Consider the following 23299-nt stretch of genomic DNA (forward strand, 5'->3'; position numbering starts at 1 on the left):
GACAGGAAAAGATGCCATTACAACCATTAGAAGGGCTGAGAGGAGAAATTCTGACACTAAGAAATGTTATTAGTTTGTCTCAGTTACTGTTCCATTGCTGTAAAGAGACAGACACCATGACCAAGGCAACTCTTACAAAAAACAAAACAAAACCAACCAAACAAACAAAAAAGCAAAAAAAAAAAAAAAAAAAAAAAAAAAAAAAAAAAAAAAAAACCCAACATGTATTTGGGGGTATGCTCATTGCTTCAGAGGGTTAGTCCATTATCATTCCATCAGGAAGCATGGCAGCATGTGGGCAGAAAGGCATGATGTTGGAGCATTAGCTGAGAGCTTTACACCTTGATCCACAGGTGGGTGGGGGTGGGGGAGACCCTGTGTAACCACAGGCTTTTCCACCCCTGCCCCAGTTCCTGAAATAATGACTCTGAGACTTAATTATATGTGAATAAATGCCTAGACCATAAACTTGGGCTTGTTCCCTGACTAATTCCTAACTTAACCAGTTTATTCTATTCTGGGGGGGGGGGCATGTGGCTGGTTATCTCTTCTCAGTTTCATGCCTCTGTCTCCTCAGACTTCCGGCAAGTCTCTCTTCACAAGACTGACTCTGCCTCAGAATATTTCTCACTCTCTCTACTGGAACTCCCACCTCCCACTTCCTGAGTCATCTCATTGGCCAATCAGTTTTTCATTGACAGGTGATACTTCCATACACAAGAGATTCTCTCTGCGACCCTGGACCCAGAGTGAGCTTTTGAAACCTCAAGGCTCACCCCCTTACTCGCCCTCTCCACCACCACCTCATCCAAGGAGGACATGGTTCCCAATCCTTCCCAGTTTGTCAACTAGGGACCAAGAATGTAAATACATGAACCCATGAGGGCCATTCTCATTCACACCACCCCACAGTTGAAAATTAACTGGAACATTTACACTTTCAACAGGCGTATGAAATTATAAGGCCATTTTGGAAAACAATGTAGAAGTTCCTTTAAAAGTGAAGCAAACACTACTGTAAACGATTTATTCTCTGTCCAATCATTCATTCTATTCCAATAGACACACGAGGTAAATGAAAAGATACGGATCATATAAATACTTTTATGTCGGGGCTTGGGGATGGCTCAGTGGGCGAAGACTCCTGCCATCAAGTCTCAGACTCTCCTGGGGGAAGGAGAGAAGAGTCTCCCAGAAGACTTTTCTGACTTTCACACAAGTGCAGTGGTACACGTGTCCTTCTCTCCCCACCTGATGTTGCACAAAATAGACATATAGAAGCGTTACAAATAAAGAACATCTATAGCTTTATAAATAAGTCTCTTACAACAGTTCATAATATTTCATAATATTGTATTTCATAATAAACCCAAATTGGAAACTTAAACACACTTCAAACAGTGAATGGACAAACACAATGCCATGTATCCATCCAAGGTCTGTTGTAGTCAACAGCAGTAATGGATGGCATAGAATAGCTCTTGTCCAAAGGAATAAGATGCTAGTGTACAAGACAATAGGGACGAAGCTGAAAACCATGAGACTGAGTGAAAGAAACCAGACCCAAAATATAGATTCCATCGATCGAGAGTGCAAAGTGCTCCTTCCAGATAAAGAGCAGATCGGCCTTTGCCTGGGGCTGAGGGCAGACAGGGCAATTGACTAAAGTAAGGAGGATGGGGGAGGGGTGAAGGTAGCTGGGAAGGGGGTCAGGTGGGGAGAGTGGGAATGGGGGGGCCTGGAAATGTTCTGTGCTGTTTTCTATTATGGTGATAACTTCTTTAAAACACACACACTCACACACACACACACACACACACACACACACACATACACAAAACTGTTAAAACTGATTGAGTTGTATATTTTAGCTGGATACAGTTCAGGGTACATAAATTATTTATCCATAAATTTTGTGATTTAAAAAAAATTAGAAAGGCCTTGCTCATTACTTTTCCTGGCTGCAGTCTCTTCTTATTCAGCAGAGGTTTTGACCCTGACTCTGCATCTGCCTTCTGAAACCATGTGTACAAAAGCACAGCCAAATATAATTTACACTGCTCAAGAGTCCCTTAAAGATTTGAAAGGAGCCAGCTATTTCCGGAGCCTTTTCTTCTCTGTATGATATACTGCTGGATTTCCTTCCCCCAGCCCGTGTTTTTAAACATTCTTTAAGCCTTAAGCTCCCTAGCTTTCCTATTTTTCCTGTGGTAGTTTGTCACCAGTCCTTATAGCCTGACTCACCCAAAATGGAAGGTATTACCTGCTGAGTTTTGCTCTAGGGAAGCAGCAGCAGGCGTAGGAGCTGACGATAGTGTGGATCCGTTGGCTGTACCCAGGGCCATTCTCTCATTTCATTATTTTATGTGCATGGGCTTTCTGCTTACATCTGTGTGTCGCGTGCAGACACCAGGAAGGGCACGGGGTTCTCTTGAAGTGGAGTCTTACAGCTGCGAGCCATCCCATGGGTGTTGGGAATCAAACCTGATCTCTCCGGGTCCTAATTTTTAAATCTTACGAAAATTAACTATTGTAGAATTTGCAGTAATAATAACGAGTTTAAATTATTTAGTTGACTTAAGATGTTACTCTATTGCAGAACCCAGAAACTAGGAAGTAAAATTCACCAGAGATGAGCTCTTTATAAGTGAGGCCTAAACTTTAGTTTTGTGGCTTGCAGTGGTTATATATCTCCCGCTCCACTGTGTACGGAATGAGATTTGCCTGCAGCACCTAGAGCATAGCTCTGTCAGAGGCCAGGAAGCCAGGACCTGTGGTGGGCCAGGCAATCCCTGTGAAAGGGAAAATTCAGAGTCTATGGTGGCTTGGGTGCTCAGTTGTGGGAAATGAAACATTAACAAGTCTCAGAGCTGCTCAGAGGCTGCTGTTGTTTTATGTGATCTGTGCATATGACTTGTATGGCGGGCAAAGTTGCCACTTGAGAGAAAAGTCAATAGAAAAAATAGCGCATCTTTTTATATATACGCTAAATAACAATAGAGATTTCAAATACAGCAGAGATCTGTTTAAAGTTTTTGAACATACTTTTTTTCTAATTGTACCGTTAAACAACAAAACACAATGCCGATGTCTGCATAAGGGAAATAGAGTGTAGAAAGAAGAGCTGGGGGCCAGGCATAGGCACGCATCAGGAAATATTGGTATCAAATATTTATATCAGATGGATTTCCTGGCCTCTCTGGATAAAATGTTTAAACTCAGTCTTGTAGCTTACCAGTGACCTAATGGGCGCCATTTTAAATAAGACACTTAAAAATACTCCTTAGGTAATAAGAAAATGGAGGTTCCAGGGCTACGGCCTAGCTAATGCCTGGCGGCAGAGGATCCCCAAGGCAAGATATTTATTATGATTAGCGATACGCTGATCAAAACCAATAACACATCTCTGAAGGAAGCGGTTGGGCCAGGAAGGGGACTAGGGGCTGCCGATCCATCGATCCATCCTTAGGCGTTTGACTAAGCCGGGCTTGGGGAGGGGGGCGTTCGAAGGGCCGGTAAATCGGCGCTCGACTCAGCGCCCCCCCCCCGCCCCCCACCCCGGTCAGGTGGCTGTAGCCTGGACGTCGCGCCTCCCATGGGCGCTTGCGGGGGCTCAGTGAGTGGTAGCGGGTCCGGGAGGAGGAGCGGGGCGTGGGGGACCGGGGCGCGTGGGGAGGGGGCACCTGCGGGGGCGGGGCATTAGAGGGGCGGAGCTCGTGAGGGTGCACCTGAGGGGCGGGGCCAGTGAGAGGCGAGGCTCGTGAGGGGAGGGGGCGCGAGAGGGGAGGGAAATGTGAGGTGCGTGGGGAAGGAGGCACGTGGCAGAGGGGGCGCGTGAGGGAGCGGGAAGTGTGAGGTAGGACACCCAGTGGGGCCGCTGGGCCTCGGGCGCCCTCTGCGGTCGAGCGGGCGGCTCCCACGCATTCCTGTCAGGGAGCGCGGCCTGAGGCGCACGGCGCGGGGTCCGGGGCGCAGCGGCGAGGGTGCGCGTGCGCGCCGTCTCTAGGCCGGAGCGCGGCCCGGTCTGACCCTCCCTCAGGCGGGCGGCGCGGCCTGCGGACCCACCGTCGTCCCCCGCGCTCTTTTGTGGTGCGTGGCCCCGCCGGGCCTGGGCCTCTGCACGGGCGAACGATTTCTGACGGGTCGGCAGTTGCGCGTGGACGTCTGCGCTTCCGAAATTAGGATTCCTTGCTTGTTTGAAACAGGTTCCCGCGCTGTAGCCCAGGCTATCCCCGCCTGGCGTCCACCTCTCAAGTGCTGGGATTCCCGCTGTGAGCCTCTCGCGCCCGACAAGTACGTGTCAAATGTGAATATTGTAAGGGACCCGCTATGCAAAACGTGTATAAAACAGAGGATCATAGAGAATAAAGTACTAAGGCTGTCAGAAATACAGAAAGGTGTGTATTACTTTTGCAAGCAACAGGCCATACAAGACAGGTTTCAGTGTGGACTTAACTTAGAAATACTTAGGCGATGTTACTGAATTTTGCGCTGTATTTCTGTATTACACGGTGAAACCTGTAATCTGGGTTGTAGCCCAGGCTGACCTCAGTTGACACTGGCCTTAAATTGATCCTCCTGCCTCCTCCACCTTCCCAGTGCTGGACTAAAAGCTTGTACCACTATGTGAGGCTCTGAAATAAAGAACTTTGTGACAAATTTAGAATATCTAAACCTAAAACCTTTTAATTAAAAAGTTATCACCTTATATCAAAATGTAACAAGGTTATTTTAGGAGCTATTTTTTAAGTGATTCATTTATATCATGAAAGCTCCAAATTCTCCATCTTTTAGAGTCTTAAGCTAGAAAAAAAATAAAAAATTTAAACTTAACTGGGGGAAAACAGTTGACTGAAATTGCTTTATTTAGAATTATTTTATAAATTGATTGCTAGTGCATTCATTCCAAAATGAATTTTTATTAGTCATCTTCTCTATGCTAGGAACGGTTCCAGGTTATTGAAACACATTAAGAAGAAAAAAAAATACCTTTTTTGCTTTCCAGAAGGAAAGATAAACTAAACACACAGTAACAATTACAGATGAGTGTTGTAAAGAAAGCTAAGAATACAAGACTATTTTAGATAAACGGTTTATCCTCCACCCATTGAAATACATCAGAATTAAAATATCTATGTGATGTTTTTATTCTGAACTAAAGTTATACCAACTTTTGTACTGGAACCAGAAAAAAGTTTTTGTTACTGTATGTATGGAGAGTCTCTTTGTACAGTGTAACATTTAAAATTAATTTTAATTTCTTATTTCACCTTCTTTTAGAATAAAGAATTAGATCATACATGTTAGTATTAAGATCTATTTACATTCTGAAGTAGCAGAGCTATAGAAACATGGTTTGATGATTTACTTTATTAACCTTTTGTTGATTAAAATGTAGTTCTGAATTTAGACAGGACATATTGTGACTTCTTGGACAATAAATACAATGTTGATTAGCATAGTTTTTTCAGATGACTTTTTTTAAAGAATTATTTATGTATATAAGCACACCATTGCTCCCTGCAGACACACCGGAAGAGGGCATCAGATCACATTACAGATGGTTGTGATTACCATGTGGTTGCTGGGAATTGAACTCAGGACCTCTGGAAGATCAGTCAGTGCTCTTAACCTCAGAGCCATCTCTCCACCCCACCTCCCAATAACTGTTTTCAAATTCTGAACTTGTTTGCATAAATAGATGTAAAGATCTGCTAGTGTATTTCTGATTGATTCCCTTTTACCTTCTGCCCTATTTTCCTTGGCTTCTGTTTATCATGTAGTCAAGTTGTTTTAGGCATTTATAGAATATATTTACTTGTTTTATTTTCTTTTTGTTGGTGACTGGACGGTTAAGAAAGTGAGAACAACGGTACCAACTAACCAGATGCCCTCAGAGCCCCAGGGACTAAGCCACCAACTTAAGAGCATGCATGGGCTGCTCTGTAGCCCTGCTATATATGTATCAGAGACTGCCTTGTCAGGCATCAGTGGGAGGGGAGGCGGGTAGTCCTGTGGAGGCTTAATTCCCTAGAGAAGGAGGGGGATCCTAGAGGGGTGATGTGGGAATGGGTGGTGGGTGGGGGAGCACACTCATAGAGGCAAAGGGGAGGGGGGATGGAGTGGGGACCGGGAAATTAAAAAAAAAAGAAAGAAAGAAATTGGGAAAAGAAAAATAAATAAGGGGTGGTAGACCAAATAACCAAAACAGTGAAAAACCCACAATATTCTGGTTTATAAGAAGTATCCTAAAGTGGACACAGGAGTTCACCGCTCTCTTGAGCATTTATCAAGAGGTGCTCTCGATGTTGCCTTCCTACCCAGGTCATTCCTGCATGTAATTTTGTCTTATTAGAGAAGTCTCTAATACTGGTGACATATTATAATTGGGTGATGGGCTTGTTGCCATGAGATGGTGCTCTTGTAGTTGTCAAATTTTTAATTTCTGTCCTGAGGACAAGTTTTCAGTGTTACTGTCTATCATATAAAAAATTGAAATGTAATTTTCGTTTTATGATTTGTCCGCCTAATTTCATTCTTTGACCTATAGAACACTTCATTATGCTTCAGAATTTAGAAAAATAAGATATAGTTTGATGTGCAACTATCACACATATTTGGATAATTGATATGAAAAAAGGAGTGAGGTATGCTTTTAACCACAGTGACACACAAACTGAAAGATCTAGTAGAATTTGCTAGGTGAGGAAGGCAAGTATGTTCTAAGCTTTGGTACAATTTTAAGAGAAGGACATGTGGGAAAACACAAGAGTGAACAGAGAACAGTGTGTTCCGTTGTTAAGGCATTTAGGAATTTACATAATACAGAGTTCAAAGAATTGTCTGTGACTATATTTAAGAGAACATTCTGGGAAATTAATGATTTTGATACACTTGTCCAGAAATTATATTTTAGATTCCTGTAAACAAATATAAACCACCTTTTTTTGTATTATAGATTTCAGACAAAGTCTGTTTTTCAACAATGCCGAAGTCAAATGATTGCTTTTTTTCCACGGATAATTTGTTTTTCAGTAGCCCAGATGAAACTGAAAAGTAAGTATGCCGTACTTATCTAATGTACTATTTTCAGTTTTATAATTTTAAGGACTTTTAATTGTTCCCTCTGATAAATAAAAAGTGAGCAGATTGATATTTTATGTTTAGAAAACACAGGATTCAGACATAATGGAGTAACTAAAGTTTATTACTTAAAATGTTACAGTTTGAAAATAAATTTTGTTTTATTGGCTTCCATATCTGATTTGTCAGATTAAGGCCAAGATAAGTACTAGAAGTAATGATCGAATAGCTCAGGCTGAGGAGGGAGACAGAGTGGGCAATGCTGTGCTGGAGGCCAGGTGTGATGACACCTTAGTGAGCAAACTTACCCTGTGGAACTCTTACTGATAAAAGTTTCACATTCTCCTAACCAAAGCAAGCCTTTAACATATGGCCCTCTGTGGACATTGGACTGATTAGTTTTGTCAAGTTGGCACAGTTTTGTATAACTGGAGAAAGGAAACCTAATGAGGAATTGTCTAGATTAGATTGGTCTATGAGGATGCCATCAAGGGATTTTCATAAGGCTTAGTTGAGGCAGGAAGACCCACCCTGGATGAGAGCAGCAACCTATCTTGGGCAGGGACCTAGACTGACTGGAAAGAAGCTTTGGTTAGAACAGTAACAGTGGGAATGGAAAGAAATGATTAAGACTTTTTATAAGGAAGATTTGGGAAGACCTGATGTGTATGTAGTAAGTAGAAAATATTGTACTATTGTTTAGGCCTTGCTGGTTAGGAGCTGGTACCTCTAGGGAAAAAAATCATAAGGGTAATTTAATTTTGTGAGGAGACTGAGTGGTAGAGCTAGATGTCTGCTTGTAATCATTATCTTCTTAGATTTTTTCCTGAGATAGTTCCTGTGCCAAAAGAGGCACTCTCCTTACAAAGGTCTGCCTGCAGGGCTCACCCTGACTAGCGTTTAAGAGCTTAGCCTTCAGGAAGTTCCCCACCATTAACTATAACAGTGGCTCACTGTGCAGAAAGTGTTTATACCAGTAATATGACTCTGGCTCTAAACCTGCTTCTCTTCTGGAATCTGGAATTCATGTGTCAGTTAGGGGTACTTATGTGATTAGTCTTCAATTAAAACCCTGTGCACTGAGACCCTAGTGGACTTTATTCCTAGGTAAGACTTCATGTATCTTGTCTCAGGTCATGACTTAGGGAATTCAATATGCCTGAGGGACTCTAGTAGGAGAGGACCTTTGGAAACTTGTGTATGGGTTCCTCAGAAGTTGATCCTATATCTGCAAGTGGGACTATGCACAGAATCTTATGACTCACTCTGGCATGTATTCCTGAGAGCCTTTGATATCATCCTTACTTTCAAATGTTCTGCCTATTGGCAGTTTGACAAACATAGATAATGTGCCATAGACTTTTATTGGAAAATATGAGCATGATAGGTAGGCAGTAAGAGTATCACTTCAGAAAGCTTAGCCTCCTAAATCTAAAGAAGAGGAAGAGGAGAAAGGAGGAGACAGGCAGCAGTGGCAGCAACCACCAGCCCTGGGACCAGGCAGTAATGATATATGATGCTCTTTCTTCTCACTTACATTTTCTTACTACATCTTTTTATGTAGTAAGAAAAGAAAAGAAACTTTGACTGGAAAAGAAAACTTTTCCATTTAACAAAGTCACAGCTAAAGGACAGGAGGGTAAAGGTGCCGACTTGGAGCAACCAGATACTGTAGCCTATAAGAAATCGCCAGCTTCTGTGATTGCCTTGGATTGTCTGTGATTGACGTGTAGTTCTAGACCAAAAGTATTTCTGTTAGAGCATTAATTTTAATAGGAATAATCTAGAAATAGTAATACTGACATTTACATGCTGATTGTTGATAACCCATGATTATAGGTGAGGTATGTCACAAGTAATCTGTTCTATACAGTATTTTAAATTCTACAGTTTGAAGATGAAGAGGAGTTTTAGCCATCATTTAGATAGTGTTCTTCCACAGCAGTGTCATTAGTCCTATGGCACATGGAAAAGATACTGAGAGCATTGACACACAGGAATAAAGCAAAACCATGACAGAGAGTTTGTCTATGGGATATTTGTCTAAGAGTTTGTATCTAAGTAGTGTTTAATAAATAAATGTTTTTGATAGCCCTTCTGTATTAACATATACTCACATTTTGTATTTTATATAGCTTTCCAGTTAAGGAAAAGCCGCTGGATTGGTTTCTCCCTCCAGCTCCACTGATTTCAGAAATTCCAGATATTCAAGAGTTAGAGGAAGAAATTGAAAGTTATAAGCTATTAGGTAAATTGTCATGTTTCTTGTGAAGCCAAATTCATGCAGTTTATGTCAGCATAAACAATACAACATATTAAACTATTAATTTCTTTTTTAATAGCATAAAAGTCAAAGATTTGCATATGCCCATCAAATCTCAAGATCTAAACTTTCACCTTCTTTACAAACACCTACATTTACCTAGTGCATACCCACTACCACACACTTGTTTGTGCCCATTTACGTAGTACATTCTCACTGCCACACACTTGTTTGTTCACATTTACCTAGTGCATATTCACTACCACATACTTGTTTGTACACGTTTATGTAGTGCATTTTCACTACCACACATGTGCCTTATTCTTTACAATGGTAAAGTTCAGAAAGCCAAATCTCTGAAGTGTATTAAGTGAAAATAACAAGATTCAGAAGATTATATATAGTTTGGGATTATGTTAAGCATGGTCAGGCTAGTGATGTAGCAGAGCATGTGAGTAGCATACGGGAGGGTCTGCCATCCCCATGGTAGAAAACATTCTCCCAACTCAAGATGCTCAGTATATAGTTCGTGTAATATTTGAAACTTTAATGTTTTATTATGTCTCATACTTTGTGTTTGCATATTTCAGTTCTGTTACGGTTACTTAGTATGTCTGCATGTGGGGTGGGTAGGGCCACTGTGTTTCTGCATCAGAGAACAACTTGTAGCAATCAGTTCTCTTCTTTACCAAGTGGGTCCTGGGAATAGAACTGAGGTTTGCAGACTTGGTAACAAATATTTTTACCAGCTAAACCATGTCACTGGCCCTCTTTAGAAGCTTGTAATTGAAACTTTTTGTCATTTAGAAAATTCGTTTCCACCAAGAACATATAATAATTAATAATTAGTATATTTCTTTTCTCCTAGGAGAAGGAAAGATGCCAAGAATGTTAACATCAAACTTGAAGATCATTAATGAAGACACAAATTGTATTTCACCAACACAAAAATTCCATTTTCCTTATAACATACATGAACAGGATTACCTAAATTTAGGAGGATCAAGTAACAATGGCAGGTCACATATAGCTGGGAAGCTGATGTATGGTTCTTCTCAGAAGTATACAAATCATGTGAGCAATGAGAGTCCACCTGCAAAGAGTAGTCCTGGTGATGCAAAATTACATAATGCTGCAGAAGACAGAGAGGGTGCATCAGCAGTCCAAAAAAGGTAACTAATAAGTTAAATAATACTCAGTAATCTAGCTGGGCAATGGTGGTGCACGCTTGTAATCCCAGCACTCTGGGAGGCAGAGGCAGGTGGATTTCTAAGTTCGAGGCCAGCCTGGTGTACAGAGTGAGCTCCAGGACAGCCAGGGCTATACCGAGGAAACCCTGTCTCGAAAAAACCAAATCCAAAAAACAAATAAACAAAACCCCTCAGTAATCTAATCTAAATATTAGGTATACATTGAAAAGAAATATAATAGGAGGTAGATGAGAGGAACAGTAATACCGGTTTATATGGAATCAGATCTGGGATTCCACTCACAGGAACCATAGTTTCTTGCTCCTCAGGAGCTTAATTTTTTAATGTAAATGTAAATGTTAATTTTATTTCCTCAGATGAGGTGAGAGCCTTACCTAAGCCATGTGAATGTATGGCTTAGGCTGAGCCCAGAGCATTTCTGTCTTTCTTTTTTTTTTTTAAGATTTATTTATTTTATGTATATGAGTACACTGTTGCTGTGTTCAGACACACCAGAAAAGGGTGTCAGATCTCATCACAGATGGTTGTGAGCCACAATGTGGTTTCTGGGATATGAACTCAGGACCTTCGGAAAAACAGTCAGTGCTCTTAACTGCTGAACCATCTCTCGAGCCCCAGGAGCTTAAAACTTACTGTGAAGGCATGGATAGTGAATAACTAAAACTAACTCATTAAATGTTTTATAATGTGACAGTTATTTTAACAATTATTGGTAGAGTGAAAGTTCTCAAGCTTTTTTTATGAGTAACCTTAAATACTTAAAATTTACTGAGGAATCTCAGTTTTTGTTTAGGTGGATTATGACTATTAATACTTAGCCATATTGAAAGTTAAAGCTGAAAATTAAAATAAAACAATGCTAAACCCACTTCTAGTTAGCCTTAAGTATGTGTACACATGCATGCATACATACATTCAATCATATATACATACATACATACATGCATCCATATACGAGTGGTTTTATTTTGAGACAGGATCTCATGCAGGTCTAGGTAAAATGGAACTTACTGTGTAGACCAGCTTGAGTTCAAAAGTACAGAAATCTTGCCTTCACCTTCTCATTACTGGCCTTAAAGGCATATTCTGCCATGCTTGGTTCTAAATGATATATTTTTGGCTACACTCCAAAATGACCCTTTTCATAAATCAGAAGATGAATAGATAAATAGTAAAATGACAGGCCGGGGGCAGAAACTATGTATGTATATTCTTACATATTATTGTATGTTCTCACATGTGTTAGCTTCTTACTGCTGTTAACATACCTGAGAAAAACAACTTGAAAACAAACAAACAATCCTACCTTAGCAGGCCACACTCTTGGTTTTGGGAATTTCTATGCCTTAGTCTCCTGAGAGCTGGGATTATGTTAGGTTACATTTCTGATTGTTTTTAAAAAATTTTTCTTGTATTTTTTGAGATTATAATAATGTCATTTCCCCTTCCTTTCCTCCCTCTAAACCTTCCCATATAACCCTCCTGTGTGATGGTTTGTATATACTTCAGCCAGAAGTGGCACTCTTAGGATGTGAGGCCTTGCTGGAGTAGGTGTGTCACTGTGGGCGTGGGCCTTAATACCCTAGTCCTAGGTGCCCGGAAGTGAGTATTCTGCTAACAACCTTCAGATGAAGATGTAGAACTCTCAGCTCCTCTTGCACCATGCCTATCTAGATGCTGTGCTCTGGCCTTGATGATAATGGGCTGAACCTCTGAATATTGGATAACCAGTTGGTATGCTCTTGCCTGGGAAAACTATCCTCAGCATTCCTTGGTTGCCTGTAGTTCTTTGTATAGGAATGAGGCCTCTTGGGCTTCTTTACCCCCATATCCCTGTGAGCATGTGTTGTCATCCTTGTTCAGCTCATGCTTCAGCAGTCATATTGGTCTGACCTTCCTAGGAAACACAATCTTACAAGCTCCCTGATCCTCTGGCTCTCACAGTCTTTTCTCACCCCTGTTCCACAGCATTCTCTGAGACTTAGGTTTGGGAGTGTTTTATAGATTCAGACATGGGAACTAGACTCCACAACTCATGATTAGTTGCACCCTGCTGTAATGTCTCAGTCTGTTGCAAAGAGAAAGTTTCTTGATAAGGAGTGAGGACTGTACTGATCTGTGGGCATAAGGGTTGACAAATGTTCTGAATGATGTCAGGGCTTATGCTGGCTTAGGAAAGTGGCAGTTGTAGGTTCTCCTCTACGATCCATGACTTCACTAGCTCTGGGAAGTTGGTTAGGTTTCCTGTAACAGCATCATTTCTCTTCTGGTGAGTGGGTCTTACAACCAGCTAGAGAACCCAACAAGTCTGAGGCCACTACTGTACCCCTAGGTTCCCATGCCATGCTGGTCATTGCTGTGGTTCATAGGTGTCACAGCTGGGTAAGGCTGTTGGCCACCTCCCTCCTGTGGGAGTTTGCATGGCACCTTGTGGTAACTTGAAAGCTAGTTCTTAGGGAGGGAAACTTCAGGTCAGATCCGGTTTGTTACCTGTCTTTATTTACTTTACCTCCTCTAGTTCTTTGTCTAATTACTTGTTTTTCTCTGCCATTCAGTACTGCAGTAGCTTTTATCTTAATACATGCAGGATTGTCAGTATTTTTCTGTTTCCTTAAAGGATTGGAGTTGAGGAGATTGCTATTTAAGTTATTATTACTGTATTTTCATATCAAGGTTGTGCTTTGACTCCCTGTGCTATGTTATATGTAAATCATTAACTATAAAAAACAAAGAAATAAAAAATAAGCCTATCAGAGTAATAGCACATTTCTCAATAAAATTTTAAGTGAGAGGACATGAAATGACTCATTTCACTCTCTTAAAGTTACTAACTGCCTGTACAGACTACTATATCCAGAAAAACTGTCTGTCATAATTGATAGAGACTTCCTACAATGAAGACAAACTAAAAAGATCCATGCCACTAAGACAGCACTTTATAAGATACTTAATGGAATTCTCTAGATATAGAGAAACAAACACATCTATAAGGTTATAGGAAGAAAAACCACACAGGAACCATCATTAAGTAAATGAAGGATTGGAAATCACCAAACATCACAAATCAGCAAAATAAAAGGAATTACTGCATATCTTTCAATAATTAAATATTAATGTTATTAATTTCCTAATCAAAAGACAAATAGACTAGATAAAAAAGAAACAAAGGATCCAGAGGTGGGTGTAGTGGCGTGTGCCTTTAAGCCCAGCACCTGGGAGGTTGAGGCAGGTGGATCTCTGTAAGTTCAAGGCTAGTCTGGTCTGCATTGTGAGTTTCAGGACAGGTGGAGCTACATGGGATGACCCTATCTTGAAAAGCAAACATCATCATCATAACAGTAATAGTTGTGGTAGTAGTAGTCATAATATGGAAAGGAAAGAAAAGAGAAACTGCATTCATTTGGTGCCTTTAAGAAATGCACTATACTATCAAAGACAGGTACAATCTTGGGGTAAAAGGACAGAGAAAGGTATTCTAAACAAATGGAACTAAAAAGCAAAAAGGCACTGCCATTCTAAAACTAGACACAACAGATTTCAAGGCAAAATCAGGAGAGATAAAAAGACACTTCTTACCAATTGAGGAAGCAATATATCAAGAAGATATGATTCTAAGCATAAATTTTAAACATTGAACATCAGTGCTTCTAATTTCATAAAACATTACTGGATACAAAGAAACAGATTATCCCTAACAAAATAATAAGTGTGTGACTCTACTCTCACCAATAAATTTGTCCTTCTAACAAAATATGAACAAAGAATCATCTGAGTTAAATGCCATCAAAGATCAGAGACCTTACAAACCTCTTCAGAAAGTTCATGCAAACACTGCAGAATATACATTGTCAGCAGCCAGTGGAACAAATATATAAAAATTTAAATAAATTCTTATATTCTGTGTGATCACAATAGAATAATTACAAATCCACAGCAAGAGAAACTAAAGAACACACACAAATGTATGGAGACCTAACAACTCACAAAACAGCCCTGAGCCAAATGAAACACCCCTAAAGGCATGTGAAATGAAAGCACAGCACACTCAGGCCTGTGTGACACAGTGACAGTGGTCATGAGAGGGTGACAGCACAGCACACACAGACTGAGGGACAGAATGACAGTGGCCATGAAAGGGTGATAGCACAGCACACCCAGGCCTGTGTGACACAGTGACTGTGGCCGTGAGGGGGGATTTAGAGCTTCAGATGCAAACAAAACCAGAGATAGCCTGTAACCTCAGTACTCACAGGCAAAAGCAAAAGGATCACTAGGCATTCAAGGCCAGGTTAGGTTACACGGCATGTTCTAGGCTAACCAGGCTACATGGTGAGAATACTACATCTCAAAATTAACATGAAAACCAGATTTCAAGTAAACGATGAACCTTAGAGCCAAGGAAGAATCGGTTGACTGGGAACTATACATATGAATGCAGACATGTCAGCATCTTCTAGCACAAAAGGCATACTTGATAATACTATGCTTTCTCAATGATTATTTTTACTAGTTAGTAATACCCTTTACAAAAGGCACCTTTCTTATCCAGTCATGGCCAGGGATCTCTCCAGGGAAAAGACAGACAGACAGGCACACACACACACACACACACACACACACACACACACACAACTGTTAAAGACAAAATTCTGTTTTCATAACATAAATACCAAACTAAAGCTGAAAATGAAAAGAAATATTACACAGCTGAAGGCAAGACATGAAAATAGTAGGAAAAACTGTCCCTTAAAGTATCAGTTCTCAGCCTGTGGGTTAAAACCCCTTTATGGGGGGGTTTGAATGACCCTTTCACAGGGGTCACCTAAGACCATAGGAAAACATATTTACATCACAATTCACAACAGTAGCAAAATTACAGTTATGAAGTAATAACAAGAATAATTTTATAGTTGGGGTTCACCACAGCATGAGGATCTGTATTTCAGGATTACAGAATTAGGTAGGTTGAGGACCTTCTCTCCATGCAGTTTGTTTATAGACTTGCCAGTGAACTTGACTGCTTTCTAACTTGAAACTCAGAAAATGTTACTTTCTTTCCCTCCTCTTTCTAGTTCCTTTCTCACAACTGTGGAGATTACATGCATGGCTGTCTTTTCTCTCCCTAACTACAGTGAATCATCCTGAGATTGCCTTCTGTGCTCCTTTTGAATTCAGCTACAAGGCCAGGACCCTACAACAGGGACTCTGCATCCTATATCAACTTGATTAGAGAAACTGTTATGATTTATTTAGTGAGTCCCCTACCTCAGCACTTAGCTGACTTTCATCAGTTTGATTAGATATCTGTTGCTGTGAATAAATTACTTCAAAGCTTACTGGCTTAAAACAACGCTAAACTTTGTTAGTTTTAATGTTTTTTTTTTTTATTTTATGTTTAGGAACAAGTAAATTAGTAGCTTGAGACTGGGGTCTCCCATGAAAAAGCATAATTGGCCACAAACAGCCACAATCAAAGTCACATTGTATATAGTTACCTGATGTTTCCCAAAGATCTTGGTTCACTTTTGTCAACTACTCATTTTGTCTGTCAAGTTGGTGTTGACTGTTGACAGGAGCCTTCAGAGCCTCTCCACATGGGCCAGGGTTTTAAAATGTATTTCCATGGTGTGCTGACTAGCTCTCTATAGCATAATCTATCCAAGAATCCTTGTGGAAGGGAAAGAGTCTTCATGAACTAAGCCTCCACGAGTTACATACTAGAATGTATGTAGTGACACAGGTCAGTTCTGACTAGTGACTCCATTTGTAGATTATAAACATAGTCCTGTGACTAAGAGCAGACAAGGACCATTGGATACGTGGAGACAGGCTGCCACAAAAACTTAGATGAGTTTTAGGAAAATGATAAACAATAGTTATGAGTATTTCTAAGAGAATAATTTTATGCTACTTTTAAGGCAAATGTTAGAAGCAGAAAACATGATGGTTTATTTGTTTCAGATTATTTAGATTGTTTTAGATTATTTATTATGTGACAATGTACATGAATGTGACTATGGTAATAGAAGTTTAAACTTGAATTCTCGTATTAGCTCAATGAAACTTACCCAAACAAAAATAAGCAAAGAGAAATCATGGAAGTGTAGCAATAATAAGCAGAAACTTCAGTATTCTACAAACAAATTCAAAACCAATGATGCCTTTTCTGCTTCTGGAATTGGAAAAGACGTGTTCAAAGCACCGCTGTTTTCTGCTGCATCTCAGCCTCATGATATTCAAGGTGATTTCTTATTTATTTGCCTATTTGGATGCTTTTTATGAAAATACAAACTAATTTTCATTTCTTAGCATAAAAAATAATACAAAACAAAGTAAATATGTTCTCTTACCATGTGTAATTTATGGATTTCCTTATATGTTTTATTATTTTTTAGCTCTATCTTAACATTTTTAACTTACCTTTCAGTAAATGTTATGCAAATTTTATTGGAGCTGTTTTATGGAAATTGTTTAAAAATTCATATAATTATGTAGGTTTTTTGTTTTGTTTTGTTTTGTTTAGGCATAACCCCAAATGACTTAAGTTCTTTGAAGGCTGTCACAGAAATCCGTATCCTTTATTTTACAATAGCCACTTTACATTTATGAAATCATATATTTAAAGTATTTTTGTTTCATTGTACTCTTTTGTATTTACTTTGGGTAGCATTGAAAAAGATAAAAAAAAATAAGTCTTGGGTCATGTAAGATATACACTATGAACGTCAGAGCTATTCCAAGTGTGGTCTACAGGCTTTCCAGTTTATTTCAGGCTGTGATATTATAAACACAGAAATCAGATTTGTAGCCTTGGAAGAAGTTTGATATATTGACTTACATATAAATACAGATATAAATCAAATCAAGGAACTCTAAGCAAATGCAGCTTTTTGTGGATTTGAGGATATTTTACTACCTAATATTTTAGAAGGAACCTCATTTGAAGTTTATGAAAATCAAGTTTGTATACCTAGGCATTTCTAATGTGACTACTTGAATGTATTCAGAATATTCTTGTAGTAATACTCCTTTTATATTTGCAAAGAAGAAAATGAACTTCAGATTACTGAGTAGTGTCTTGGATATTTTTCTATTGTTGTGATAAAACACCATGACCCATGAAATTTACAAAAGAAAGCATTTACTTTGGCTTATGGTTTCAGAGTGTGAAGAGTCTGTCATGCAAGGGCAGAGTGGCAGCAAGCAGCAGCCATGTTGGCTGGAGCAGCTAGCTGAGAGCTCTCATTCTGATCTGCAAGTAGAAGGCAGAGAGCCTGAGATAGCAGCAGTCTTTTGAAACCTCAAAGCCTACCCCCACTGACATACCTTTTCCTCACTTCCTAATCCTTCCCAAATGGTTCCATAAACTGGGAAGCAATGTTAGAATCCAGTAAAAGCTGTGCTGGTGTGGTAGCCTGTAATGGAGCTAGAGAGTGAAGACAGAGTCACCATAGCAAGGTGACTAGCCAGAATAGCCTAAAACAGCAAGCTCCAGTTAAAACTGGATGAGAGCCTGCTTCCATATATGAAATAGAGAGCTAAGGGAAGACACCTGAGGTCAGCATCTGGGGTGCCACGTACAGACGCACACATTTGAATTTGCACTAGTAGAAGAGGAACATAAGAAATACTTGAGTAATAGGCAATTAACTATTGTCTAATAGACCTAAATGCCCCATCTCTAAAGACTAGCTTCTATATTACCAGAAAGTGCTACTCAAGCTTCCGAAGGAAGGAGGCTGCCAACCATTAGCCATGATGCCTGTGAACTGCATCAACAGCCAGTATGGTATGATAATCATAAGAGTGCAGTAAGTGGCATGTATACCTCGGAGCCACAACAACTCCCTAATTGGACTTACGATCCACTCATAAGAGAGAAACCATGCTGGTACTAGAAACATAACTAACAGCCCAGTACTAGTGAAATCATGGATCTTAGAGAAGGACCTACAACTACCACTTCACTAAGCCAGCAGAATCCCTGACAACATTCTAAACATGTGTCCTTTCACCTACAGATAAGTGTAGTTTTCACTCTTAACAAGGAAACATCTGTGTAATAGAGTCCATTACAGAAAACCACAACAAATCAAAATACAGATTGGTGGAGTTCAATCCCAATGGATACACTATAAATATTCCCACACCTAAGGCTCAAAAAACATTGTAAAAGAGGAGGCACAGACGTTAAGAACCAGAGGATCAGAGTGTTTACCATGAGAGTGTATCTCCTCCTAACATTGGAAACTATACGCATAAAGTTTGGGCAACATAACCATGAAACATGAATGATATCAATGAGCATGTCAGCATGCATGAGAAAAGTCCAGGAGGCCTCAGCCCTACAGAAAGAACTCTAGGTAACTAAAGAGAGCTGGGAGTAGGAGAGTTAGTCTTCTCCAGGGAAGAGCACTCCAAATGATTGTCCTGTGCCAAACAATCAGCCCTGAAAATACACATACAAGTATTATATGGACTGAGTAGGTTATATTTTAGAATATAATATGTATATTATATATAATTGTATATTATATGATGTAATGTGTATATTATATATCATACATTATATAATTACATGATATATACAATAATATATAACATATATAATATGAATATTATATTCCTAAATATATGCAGGTAAGAACAATAGAGAAAAAGAGGTCATGAATTTGGAAGGAGAGGAAGGAAGGGATAAATATAATTATATCTCAAAAATATAATTAAAAACATTGTCAACATTGTCTGTTTATCTGTATGATGGGGTGTTCTTTTTGTTGGAAGCATTTTGATAATTTAAAGCTATCCCTTGAAGATTTTTAAGGATCTTTCTTTCTTTCTTTCTTCCTTTCTTTCTTTCTTTCTTTCTTTCTTTCTTTCTTTCTTTCTTTCTTTCTTTCTTTCTTTTTTTTAATTTTCAGTTTCATTCTTTTTTTAATATAAATATTTTTTTATTCGATATAATTTATTTACATTTCAAATGATTTCCCCTTTTCTAGCCCCCCCACTCCCCGATAGTCCCTTCTCTTCCCCTGTCCTCCCTCCCACCCCTTCCCACTTCCCCGTTCTGGTTTTGCCGAATACTGTTTCACTGAGTCTTTCCAGAACCAGGGGCCACTCCTCCTTTCTTCTTGTATCTCATTTGATGTGTGGATTATGTTTTGGGTATTCCAGTTTTCTAGGTTAATAACCACTTATTAGTGAGTGCATACCATGATTCACCTTTTGAGTCTGGGTTACCTCACTTAGTATGATGTTCTCTAGCTCCATCCATTTGCCTAAGAATTTCATGAATTCATTGTTTCTAATGGCTGAATAGTACTCCATTGTGTAGATATACCACATTTTTTGCATCCACTCTTCTGTTGAGGGATACCTGGGTTCTTTCCAGCATCTGGCAATTATATATAGGGCTGCTATGAACATAGTAGAGCATGTATCCTTATTACATGGTGGGGAATCCTCTGGATATATGCCCAGGAGTGGTATAGCAGGATCTTCTGGAAGTGAGGTGCCCAGTTTTTGGAGGAACCGCCAGACTGATTTCCAGAGTGGTTGTACCAATTTGCAACCCCACCAGCAGTGGAGGAGTGTTCCTCTTTCTCCATACCCTCTCCAACACCTGCTGTCTCCTGAATTTTTAATCTTAGCCATTCTGACTGGTGTAAGATGAAATCTTAGGGTTGTTTTGATTTGCATTTCCCTAATGACTAATGAAGTTGAGCATTTTTTAAGATGCTTCTCCGCCATCCGATGTTCTTCAGGTGAGAATTCTTTGTTTAACTCTGTACCCCATTTTTTAATAGGGTTGTTCGGTTTTCTGGAGTCTAACTTCTTGAGTTCTTTATCTATATTGGATATTAGCCCTCTATCTGATGTAGGGTTGGTGAAGATCTTTTCCCAATTTGTTGGTTGCCGATCTGTCCTCTTGATGGTGTCCTTTGCCTTACAGAAACTCTGTAACCTTATGAGGTCCCATTTGTCAATTCTTGCTCTTAGAGCTTACGCTATTGGTGTTCTGTTCAGAAACTTTCTCCCTGTACCGATGTCCTCAAGGGTCTTCCCCAGTTTCTTTTCTATTAGCTTCAGAGTGTCTGGCTTTATGTGGAGGTCCTTGATCCATTTGGATTTGAGCTTAGTACAAGGAGACAAGGATGGATCAATTCGCATTCTTCTGCATGCTGACCTCCAGTTGAACCAGCACCATTTGTTGAAAAGGCTATCTTTTTTCCATTGGATGTTTTCAGCCTCTTTGTCGAGGATCAAGTGGCCATAGGTGTGTGGGTTCATTTCTGGATCTTCAATCCTGTTCCATTGATCCTCCTGCCTGTCACTGTACCAATACCATGCAGTTTTTAACACTATTGCTCTGTAGTATTGCTTGAGGTCAGGGATACTGATTCCCCCAGATTTTCTTTTGTTGCTGAGAATAGTTTTAGCTATCCTGGGTTTTTTGTTGTTCCAGATGAATTTGATAATTGCTCTTTCTAACTCTGTGAAGAACTGAGTTGGGATTTTGATGGGTATTGCATTGAATCTGTATAGTGCTTTAGGCAAAATGGCCATTTTAACTATATTGATTCTACCGATCCATGAGCATGGGCGGTTTTCCCATTTTTTGAGGTCTTCTTCCATTTCCTTCTTCAGAGTCTTGAAGTTCTTGTCATACAGATCTTTCACATGTTTGGTAAGAGTCACCCCAAGATACTTTATACTGTTTGTGGCTATTGTGAAGGGGGTCATTTCCCTAATTTCTTTCTCAGCCTGCTTATCCTTTGAGTATAGGAAGGCCACTGATTTGCTGGAGTTGATTTTATAACCTGCCACTTTGCTGAAGTTGTTTATCAGCTGTAGGAGCTCTCTAGTGGAGTTCTTTGGGTCACTTAGGTAGACGATCATGTCGTCTGCAAATAATGATAGTTTGACTTCTTCCTTTCCAATTTGTATCCCTTTGACCTCCTTATGTTGTCGAATTGCCCGAGCTAGTACCTCAAGTACAATATTGAAAAGATAAGGAGAAAGGGGGCAGCCTTGTCTGGTCCCTGATTTCAGTGGGATTGCTTCAAGTTTCTCTCCATTTAGTTTGATGCTGGCTACCGGTTTGCTGTATATTGCTTTTACTATGTTTAGGTATGGGCCTTGAATTCCTGTTCTCTCCAAGACTTTAAGCATGAAGGGATGCTGAATTTTGTCAAATGATTTTTCAGCATCCAATGAAATGACCATGTGGTTTTGTTCTTTGAGTTTGTTTATGTAGTGGATTGTATTGATGGATTTCCGTATATTGAACCAACCCTGCATTCCCGGGATAAAGCCTACTTGATCATGGTGGATGATCGTTTTGATGTGTTCTTGGATATGGTTGGCAAGAATTTTATTGAGTATTTTTGCATCTATGTTCATAAGGGAAATTGGTCTGAAGTTCTCTTTCTTTGTTGGATCTTTTTGTGGCTTTGGTATCAGCGTAATTGTGGCTTTGTAGAAGGAATTGGGTAGTGTTCCTTCTGTTTCTATTTTGTGGAATAGTTTGAAGAGTATTGGTGTTAACTCTTCTTTGAAGGTCTGGTAGAATTCTGCACTGAAGCCATCTGGTCCTGTGCTTTTTTTGGTTGGAAGACTTTCTATGACTCCTTCTATTTCTTTAGGCATTATGGGACTGTTTAGATGGTCTAGTTGGTCCTGATTTAATTTTGGTATTTGGTATCTGTTAAGGAAATTGTCCATTTCCTCCAGATTCTCCAGTTGTGTTGAGTACAGGCTCTTGTAGTAGGATCTGATGATTTTTTGGATTTCCTCAGTTTCCGTTGTTATATCTCCCTTTTCATTTCTAAGTTTGTTAATTTGGATACTTTCTCTGTGCCCTTTGGTCAGTCTGGCTAAGGGTTTATCTATCTTGTTGATTTTCTCAAAGAACCAGCTCCTGGTTTTGTTGATTTTTTGTATGGTTCTCTTTGTTTCTACTTGATTGATTTCGGCCCTGAGTTTGATGATTTCCTGCCTTCTACTCCTCCTGGGCGAAATAGCTTCTTTTTGTTCTAGGGCTTTCAGGTGTGTCATTAAGCTGGTAATGTATGCTCTCTCCATTTTCTTTTTGGAGGCACTCAGGGCTATGAGTTTTCCTCTTAGCACTGCTTTCATTGTGTCCCATAGATTTGGGTATGTTGTGTTTTCATTTTCATTATGTTCTAAAAAGTCTTTAATTTCTTTCTTTATTTCTTCCTTGACCAAGGTATCATTGAGTAGAGTATTGTTCAGTTTCCACGTGTATGTGGGTTTTCTGTTGTTTCTGTTGCTATTGAAGACCACTTCTACTCCATAGTGATCAGATAGGAGGCATGGGATTAGTTCTATCTTCTTATATTTGTTGAGGTCTGTCTTGTGACCAATTATATGGTCGATTTTGGAGAAGGTACCATGAGGTGCTGAGAAAAAGGTATATTCTTTTGTTTTAGGTAAAGTTTCTTTTACGAAAGAGGGTGCCCTTGCATTTGGGGCATAGATGTTCAGGATTGACAGTTCTTCTTGTTGTATTTTTCCTTTGACCAGCAAGAAGTGTCCCTCAGGGTCCCTTTTGATGACTTTGGGTTGAAAGTCAATTTTATCTGATATTAAAATGGCTACTCCAGCTTGTTTCCTGAGACCATTTGCTTGTAAAATTGTCTTCCAGCCTTTTACTCTAAGGTAGTGTTTGTCTTTGACCCTGAGGTGTGTTTCCTGTAAGCAGCAAAATGTAGGGTCCTGT

The 23299-nt window shown here is 39.6% G+C and overlaps 1 protein-coding gene across 1 annotated transcript in view; it reads left to right on the forward strand.

The window, feature by feature from the left end:
• Positions 1-3941: 3941 nt before the first annotated feature.
• Positions 3942-23299, forward strand: part of Hfm1 (helicase for meiosis 1) — an 84536-nt gene continuing 65178 nt past the window's right edge. The window contains exons 1-6 of the mRNA XM_052199249.1: positions 3942-4293; positions 6959-7056; positions 9219-9331; positions 10215-10518; positions 16611-16798; positions 17081-17128. Coding sequence (XP_052055209.1) covers positions 6986-7056; positions 9219-9331; positions 10215-10518; positions 16611-16798; positions 17081-17128 — 724 coding nt within the window. The 5' untranslated portion in view covers positions 3942-4293; positions 6959-6985. The remainder of the gene's footprint in view (positions 4294-6958; positions 7057-9218; positions 9332-10214; positions 10519-16610; positions 16799-17080; positions 17129-23299) is intronic.

Source organism: Apodemus sylvaticus, chromosome 11, assembly GCF_947179515.1.
Source record: "Apodemus sylvaticus chromosome 11, mApoSyl1.1, whole genome shotgun sequence".
Lineage (NCBI taxonomy): Eukaryota > Metazoa > Chordata > Mammalia > Rodentia > Muridae > Apodemus > Apodemus sylvaticus.